This window comes from Entamoeba invadens (genome assembly GCF_000330505.1).
Source record: "Entamoeba invadens IP1 unplaced genomic scaffold scaff_1105074724941, whole genome shotgun sequence".
In the NCBI taxonomy this organism is placed as follows: domain Eukaryota; phylum Evosea; order Mastigamoebida; family Endamoebidae; genus Entamoeba; species Entamoeba invadens.
The window spans coordinates 30,219-39,645 of NW_004443585.1; the positions used below are offsets into that span (position 1 = coordinate 30,219).

A 9,427-nucleotide genomic window follows, 5' to 3' on the forward strand; every position below is an offset into this window, starting at 1 on the left:
CATTTTATATATATTTGAATAGTTAATTATTTGTGAAAATTTCAGTATAATTAAATAACAATAATTAATCAAAAACTTTTAATAAGATACGGAAATAAATAAAAACTTTGTTACACATTGTTCAAATATATTAAAAAATTAATTATTATTATTTAAATATTACATTATAATGATTAAATTATAATTTTAACAACAATATTATATTATTATAAATTGTATTTTTTTGAAGATCTTTTAAATAATCTATTTTGTTAAAATGATACAGAATTCAATTTTTGTTTTTTAAATTAATTGATTGTCAGATTGAAACATCGTATTGTATAATCAAAAAAAACTTATTTTTGTCTATTTAAACACGTTTTTTTTGTTTTTGACAATACAATTGACATTAATAAAATAACATGTAAAGTATTAAATAATATAAAAACTTAATAAATTTGTCTATTTTTTTCTGTTTAAAGTAATATTTAGTATATTACTTTGTGTTATAATCTAATTATTTGAAACTAATATAACAATAAACAGTAACAAAAAAGTTAAATAAGTTTTTTATCATCTGTAGAAAGGTATTTTGATAATGTTGTTTTTTAAAAAAAAATTAATTATTTATATGTATATTGTGTAATTTTTAGATTTTTTAACACACATTTTATCAACAATTTTAAAAATTGCATTGATTAAGAAAATTGGGGAATACACCCAACAGCCTCAAAATGTTTAAGATCTTCTTCTGTATATGGTATACATTTATTTGCAATTAATCTTTCTCTTTCTACTAGATCTTCTGCGGAATATCCTTCTATGCCATATTTTTTAGCACATAAAGCAAGTGCAGTTTGTATTCTACTTTCTTCTTTTTGTTCTTTGGCTTTTTGTTCTTCTTCTTGTTCTTGTTCTTCTTTTTCTTTTGCATATCTTTCATAACGAGCTTCGTTTTAATAACATTCTGGTATGTCATGACATGGATAATCACCCGGTCCATCGTAATACATTTTTTAAATTTGAAAGTTTGTGTTAATTCTTTATTAGCCAATTTATTACACATGTAGTGTAATAATAATTGATAATAAACTGTAGTTCAAAAGTCGGTAATGTTGTATTTTTAGTACTTTTTAAAGTTTTTTATATTTTTTATTTTTCCTAAAAAAACAAAAAACAAATAATAGGAAGTAAAAATTTTATTTTGAAAAAAAATACCAATACAGTTAAATTATTTTTGTACAATATCAATTAATCTAAATGTTAGTTACCTTTAAAAACGATATTTTTATTTGATTTGACCTCAATTTGTTACTTCGCATCACAAACTCGATGATAGAGCTCAAATTACACAACAATAAACACGTTAGTAAATTTGGATGGTGTTGTTTATGTCAATAATTACAAATATCAGTTTCGTTTAAATATCATTTTCAATTAAAAACAAACACATGGTTTTCTTCTTTGGACAAAAATATGAAATAAAAAGTTCCTGAAAACACCAAAACAATAAATAAAGATAATATTTCATAATTCTGACTGTTATTATTGTTGTGACAACATGATTAAGCACACTATTTTTTGAACAATGTTTGTGCGCTTGCCTTTTTTCTATTTCTTTTTTAAAAAAATAAATTAGAGCAAACATTTAATAGTTTTGGGTTTTGTTATTCTAGTTATTGTCGTGACAACACCATCAGTATATCAATATTACGTGATACTTTCGCGCTTGTTATTTGTTTTATTTGATTATAAATGAAGGCTCGACAATTAAAATTATTGTCATTAAATTTATCAACTATTTATAATGAAATGCACTTTTGGGATTAGTCACTTGTTTTTCAGAAACACTAATCCAGTTATTTTATATTTTTATATAAATATAATTTTAATACTTTATTTATGTAATACCATACATTTATTAATATAAATGTTATATAATTATTGTTTATAATAGACAACAACATGATATATAAATAAAAAACGATCAATTGATTTCATTTAAAAATACTCGTGCTTTATTGTTCGACTGTTTTATAATCGTATTGTCCTGGCGCAACACATACTCCTCTTTTATCCATATTTGTTCCAGCTTTACACATAGTACACACCACGTTTTTTGTATTACACGTCTTGCAATTTGGATCGAGTTTACAATTACCAGAATAGAAGATATAATTCTGTTATAAATACCCTTTGTATCATCTTGTGCCATCCTACATAAATTTTCGGTTGAAATTTTACCGAATCCCCCATTTTCACCCCACCAAGTACCCCAAGTATTTCTTGCGATAAAGTACTCCTGTCCAGTTTCATCGTCTTTGCCGTATCCAACTAATATCACTTGATGATCTATATTTATATTTTTGCACGTATCTTTTGAAAATGTGAAAATACCACCTTTGTAATGATAAAAGCCTGTTTCAAACGCCATTATTGCTACCAAAACGGGGCCATAATGATGTATTGTTTTCTTTAATGCCAACACCTGTTGTTCGTGGCTACCTGCTTGATTTACTGTAAAAATTTGATATTCTTTATTTCGTAAGTATATCTCAACTGATGCATTTTAGTATCCATGGCGGTTTCATTTCAAAAGAAGCATCAGTTCCATCAGAAAATGGGTAATATTTTTCCAACGAATAAGTTCACAGACCTTCGATAGCAATACCACTATTTCCACCACAACATCTATTATTATTATGACTGCCTGGTATTGGATGTTTCGTATCAATAAATCTTTGTGGAGTAAAAAGCAACTTTTCTATTTTGGTTTCGTCTTTGTTATTTTTGTAATAAGTCATGTTTGCATATAAAATTTGGCCATGATTGGCAATAGCAGCAGCATAACAACACCCACACCCTTTTTGGTCAAGTGGAGTGCCACAAAGATCCCTTTTTGGATGGTCTGTGTTCTTTTGAACATAAGGTCCACAATATGATAAATGGTCTGGAATTACGTCCCCAGTAGGAAGAATGGGAAGTTTACCACTTATTGAAGTTGAATCTTTTATTTGTGTTTTCATATACTTCTGTGGGTTTAATCCCATTTCCAGTGGAGTTAAATCAGAGAAACGTTTAATACCAAAAATTGCATCTGATGGTGTTTTTCGCTTTGAATTTCGTCTGCGAATATCTTTGAGACTCGATTTAAAAATTGAGAGACGAGCAAGACGTTGAGAAGGTGGAGAATATTTCTTGTTGTATTTTATTTCAAATTCTTTGAAGAGTTCGAAATCGTTTCTCGTCAAGTCGAAGTCTGCCAGTGATATTGTGCACAACAACAATCATAAGTACATTTTGACAATAGAGTAAAACAGTTTGTTTTTAAAGGTTTTTTAAGATAAAAATATAAAATATGTTAAAATAAAAAATTAAAAATTTGATGTAAAATGAAAACAAATTAAAAAAATATTCGAAATATTCCAAATGTAATTAAATTTTAATAAATTATTATAGTTATTTTAATAATAAATTTATAATATAAATAATTTATATATTTTAAACATGTTTATATTCATAATTATTTGAAATGAATTAATAACAATGTAATATTTTAAATAGAATGTTATTTTAAATAATATTTTTAATAATAAATTAGCTTTTTTATATATTATTTTGATATTATTTTACTCCGAGCCATGTAATCCAATAACAAGTCAAATTGGAAATGCATAATTAAATTCTTGGTGTTTTTGGATATTATTATAATTAAAAACAAAAATCTTTGAATTCATTATTGAAAACCAAAATAATAAATTAAATATATCTTGTCTTGTATAATTTGATATATTTATTAACACTGTTTTCAATTTATGTTATAATAAAAATGTAATAAATATAAAATTATAATTTGACAAATAAACTTGTTTGAATTGATTATTTTGAACACAAAAATAATAAAATTTTGTTTTTTATATATACGGTGGCTTAAATGAGGGTCTTAATCTGAAAAAGGTTATTAATCTGAGAATTTAGCAAATGATTAATTTGTGATCTAACTATAATAAAGTCAACCAATTATCATATAGGTTCTTTATTATTTACAGCCCATTCTTTATAAAGTTATGACAAAATAACTTCCCAAAAGCGGTTCATTTTTAGACTAATACTAAAAATAGAGTCTTCTAAAGAGTGGTATTTTATGTTTGATTGGCTAAAAATGTTCGTATGTAAAGAATATTATTATTATATTTAACCATTATGTAAGGTCATACTATACTTTAAAAAAAATAAAAATAAAAAGCCAAATGTTATTGTTAGTTATTTTGACAAACAAATTAAAAAATAATTAAAATTATAAATTATAATTGTTATAAATGTTTGCAAAGTAATATTTAAACAAACAATATCAAATTTTTATTACTATTATTAATAAATATATTTTATTAATAAATAAAATAACTATAATTAGTAAATTTTTTTTTCAACAACGTTTTTAGATAAAACGTTACATGTGTTACATAACATTTATATTAATGTTATAATGATTTTTTATAAAAAAAATGTTATTTAAATATATATTTTGCATATTTTGTATTTAAAGTTATCTAAAAATTTATTCAAAATTTTTTCTATATCTTATATATTTATTCACATACTATAATTCCAAAAAACACAATCTTGAAATAAAATATGACTCTCCAAATTATTATAGTGTCTTTGCTCTTCTTTTTTTACGACATGTTTGAGTTTGAAATGGTGCGGCAATGAAATCCAAGTGGAGTGCGTTGATGATAACTTCTTGTGTGATGATCTTTCATACAACAATTATTTACCATTCAAAACCCAAAATAAAAAATACAAAACAATTTATTGCAATAAAATTGCAGTTTTATATGTCGAAATTACAACTGGAAATTTCACTTATTTGGAATTTTCAAATCAACAATCTACTTACGATTTACCTTCAACAACAAAACAATATAAAGGTTTTGTGAAATCTGCTTGTAATGCAGCCAATTGTTTTACTTGTTATGGATCATCTGATAATTACTGCCTAAATTGTAATATTAATTATTATATGATTTATGGTGTTTGTTATTCATGTGAAAGATGCTCAAATACAAATTGTGGAACTTCCACTACAAGTAATAACATATGTACAAGTTGTATAGACGGATATGTTTATAGTAATTACAATTGTTTAAAATGCAACGATAAATGTAAAACATGCAATCCCACATACAAAAATTACTGCACTTCGTGTTATTATGGTCAAAGTGTAACAAACAACAATTGTACCTATTGTTTTGGATGTGAAAATCATTGCATTGATGGGTATAAATGCGCATCATGTGACGGTAATCAATATATTGATTCAGATGGGTTTTGTACAAATAATTGTAACGTGTCTTGTAATGGCTGTACTGGTAGTGGTGCAAACAATTGTATCAACTGTGCAGATAATTACTACAAAATAAATAATATTTGTGTGAAGTGTGGATCTCCGGATGTGTGTACGACTTGTTTGAATTCAGTGTGTACAAGTTGTCAGAGTGGATATTACCTATCAAATAATATTTGTATTATTTGTATTAACAACTGTGCGACGTGCACAACTTCATCATATTGCTTGACGTGTTTAAGCAGTTATTATCTCGATACAAATCATAATTGTCAATATTGCGGTAATCAATGCACCAATTGTGTTCAAACCCAAGGGTGCACAACTTGCAATAGCGGGTATTACCCATACAATCACGTTTGTGCGTCATGTCCAGCGAACTGCAATTTAACATATTGCACGACAACGTCTGGGTGTACACAATGTAATAGTGGATATTATTTATCCAATGGAATTTGCAATTATTGTGGAACCAATTGTGATTTATCAACATGTGCAGATAGTGTTGGGTGCACAAAGTGTATAAGTGATTTGTTTTATTTAGACGGTAATAGAAACTGTCAACGTTGCATTTCACCATGTTCGACTTGTTCAAATGCAACTGTTTGCAATACTTGTATTTCTGATCAATATTATCTGAATCCAAGCAACGCGTGCACTCAATGTGTAAGCCCGTGTCAGAGATGTTCTTCACAAACTGATTGTAAAAGTTGTATTAACGCGAGTTATTGGCTTGACACATCAACCAATAAATGCACAAGCTGTTCATCGCCATGTGACACGTGCACTGGACCAAGTAATGATTCTTGTCTCACATGTGTTGATCATCATTATTTTGATGCAACACTAAAAGCTTGCACATATTGTGGAGATGGTTGTATTGCAGGTTGTAATTATACGACAAAATGCACCAAATGTCAATTGGGTACTTATTTAGATGGCGGTATATGCTACAATTGTAGTACAATCAAAAACTGTGACACGTGTGAAACCAGTAGAAAATATTGTACCAGGTGTGAACCTGGATATGAATTGTTTGATGGGACTTGTTTGTGTCGTAGTGGGACGTATCAAAATTCGACAGAAGGAACGTGTCAAATGTGTTACTTGAAACAACCAAATTGCCACTTGTGTTCAACTACAAATGATTATAAGGCTCATTGCACCGATTGTTATGCACCTTATCTTTTGGAAACAAATCAGGGAACTTGTTTAAATTGTTCAACATATACATATTATGATAATAACACCAAAAGTTGTTTACCCAATGGTATCAATTGTGTCGAAAATGCAAAGCAAAATGTTTGTGTTGCATGCAACAATAATACAAGTTTTTTGAAAGACGACAAATGTGTTGCAATCACCAACAATTGCACAACCAACACCCGTTCGAATTGTGAGGTGTGCGATTTTGGCATTTCAATTGGCACTTCGTGTTTTATACAAAACGAGCATTGCAAATACAACATACAACTCAATGAAAAACAAGAGAGGTGTTTACAATGTAAAGATAGCAACATTCTCAACATAGACAACACTTGTACGACTACAAATGAAATCAATGAGATAATACGAAACAACTTCACTTTTATATGTGAAAATGGATATTTCAAAAATCAAACGAATGGCTGTGAAGGTTGTTCGACACACAACTCTAAGATCTGTACTTTAAATTTGACAGACAATTTTAGTGTGTTTTCATGTCAAAGTGAATATGTGATAAACATTGAAAACAACACGTGTACAAGTGACACCAATTGTAACACAATCAATGGAAGTGATTGTACTGCCTGTGACAAGTTTAAGACTTTCAAACGAACAAAGAATAGATGTGTTAATTGCAACGACAATAATTCACACGCAAATGGTGAAGTATTTACAGACATGTGTGTATGCGTTCAATGCACAAATGATACACTTTTAGTCAATGGAATTTGTGTGTTGAAAAGTGAAGTGAATTGCCACAAGACAAATGGGTACACCTGCATACAATGCAACGAAAAATACACACGAAACAACCAAGATGACCATTGTGTATCATCAGAACAATTTGTGAGATACTCAATGCACACAGTTGTTAACAACACAAAAGGTACTGTTTTTGAATGTGAAACAACACACTTTTTGAGTGATGGAAATTGTGAAAGTGTTATTATTACTAACAAAAACAATCAAATAATTCAAAACTACAAACAAGATGTGGATAATACCAAATATTTGATGAAAGAAATCGATGACAACACAAATTGCAGTTATCAAAACGAGAAAGGGTGTCTTTCATGCAACGATGGATATTACTTAGAAGATAATAAATGTGTTAAATGCGCCAACAATTGTTCGACATGTTTCAATTCAACACTTTGTCTAACATGCAACGACTCAAATAATTTGGTACTCAATAACAAAGGCGAGTGCATTGAAACCAATTTTGTAATCAGTTGCCAACAACCGATGGTAAATGGTGTTGGATGTGCAATATGTAAAGATGGGTATTACTATGACCAAAAGTTTTGTTATAAATGTGATAAATCGTGTGCAATATGTAAAAACTCAATTACATGTTCGTTGTGTGCAGACACATATTTTTACTATAAAAAAGACAGTGACTTGTGTATCACCTATGACAAGTTAATTGGGTGCAAAAATAAGACGTCACATGGCTGTGATGTGTGTCAAACCGGGTATTACCTTACAGATCCGTATTGTTCTAAATGTGCTGAGAACTGTCTCTCGTGCACTTCATTAAAACCGTGTGAGATATGTAATGTCACTGATTACGTCTTAAAAGATGGAATTTGCTTGTATTACACTGAAATTGAATTTTGCACTTCCGCGAACAATGGATACTGCACATCATGTAAAGGAATGAGAAAACCGTCAGATAATGGATTGTCATGTGTGGAAGACAAATTGATTAAATTGAACCAAATTGGTATTCCAATCATAGTCGTTGCAATTGTTATTATCATCATATCAACAATAACGACTTACATTCTCTTCAATGTGTATAACAACAACAAAAATAAAAAGAAGACTCAAAATGTGTGTGTCTTTCAAATGAGAAAATCGAACATCAAATTTGTCAAAATATCGAAGGAAATATCAACAAACAAAACAGAACTGATTTTTGAAAGTAGTAATGAGGGTGGAGAGATACTGGTAAATGAATTTAGTAGCGAGTTGTTGTGTCTTGGTAACAACACGACACATCATATAAAAATGCAATTAAAAATGAAAGAAGGGAATGATGTTTATGAAATCCAAGCCAATCCCTCTCTTGTGACATTGAAACCAAATTATGCTTGCGAATTTGAAATATCTTTAAAACCAAATTTCACATCAAATATTGAAGACAAAATTGCGTGTGTGACTTTAAACATCATTAAAGGGACAGAAGATGTTATTGAAATACCAATCAGAGCAACAACTGTCATGTCATATCGTCTTGATTATCACGAATTGATAGAAGAGAAGAAAATCGGAGAAGGCTCCTTTGGAATAGTTTACAAAGGCATTTTTAGAGGAAATGTGGTTTGTATCAAAAAGATGAAAGAACTGTTAATAAACCAAGAATCACAAGAAAATGAATTTGAGAAGGAAGTTTCAATGTTGGTGAAATTTAAAAGTGAGTTCATCGTCCACTTCTTTGGTGCAGTCTTTGTACCAAACAAAGTGTGTATGGTCACCTAATTTGCACAATTTGGCAGTTTACAAGACTTGATGAAACACAAAACAAGTGATGAAATTAACATGAAACTTCGAGTTAAAATGATACTTGATGCATCAAAAGGAATTCAATATTTACACGACAATGGGATATTACACAGAGACATCAAACCAGACAACATTTTAGTGTTTTCACTTGATATTAATGATAAAGTGAACGCAAAATTGACTGACTTTGGTTCATCAAGAAATGTCAATTTACTGATGACAAATATGACATTCACAAAAGGTATTGGTACACCAGTGTATATGGCGCCTGAAGTGTTGAAAAAAGAGAAGTACAAAATGTCATCAGATATCTATTCGTTTGGAGTCACCATGTTCGAAGTGTTTGGGTGGGAAGAACTGTACGATAAAATGGAATTCAAATTTCCT

At 28.9% G+C, this 9,427-nt stretch overlaps 3 protein-coding genes across 3 annotated transcripts; 1 reads left to right on the forward strand and 2 right to left on the reverse strand.

Moving 5' to 3' along the window:
- Window positions 1-1,966: 1,966 nt before the first annotated feature.
- EIN_276280 (cysteine protease, putative) lies at window positions 1,967-2,413 on the reverse strand (the record flags this gene model as incomplete). Its single annotated transcript, XM_004259252.1, has 1 exon — window positions 1,967-2,413. The coding sequence occupies one exon, from the start codon at window positions 2,411-2,413 to the stop codon at window positions 1,967-1,969; it is 447 nt and encodes a 148-aa protein (XP_004259300.1).
- Window positions 2,414-2,627: 214 nt separating this feature from the next.
- On the reverse strand, window positions 2,628-4,006 carry EIN_276290 (cysteine protease, putative; the record flags this gene model as incomplete). The annotated part of the gene is made up of 2 exons (XM_004259253.1): window positions 2,628-3,238; window positions 3,997-4,006. The coding sequence occupies 2 exons, from the start codon at window positions 4,004-4,006 to the stop codon at window positions 2,628-2,630; spliced, it is 621 nt and encodes a 206-aa protein (XP_004259301.1).
- Window positions 4,007-6,424: 2,418 nt separating this feature from the next.
- On the forward strand, window positions 6,425-9,016 carry EIN_276300 (protein serine/threonine kinase, putative; the record flags this gene model as incomplete). The annotated part of the gene is made up of 1 exon (XM_004259254.1): window positions 6,425-9,016. One exon carries the CDS (start codon window positions 6,425-6,427, stop codon window positions 9,014-9,016), a length of 2,592 nt encoding a protein of 863 aa, XP_004259302.1.
- Window positions 9,017-9,427: the final 411 nt, after the last annotated feature.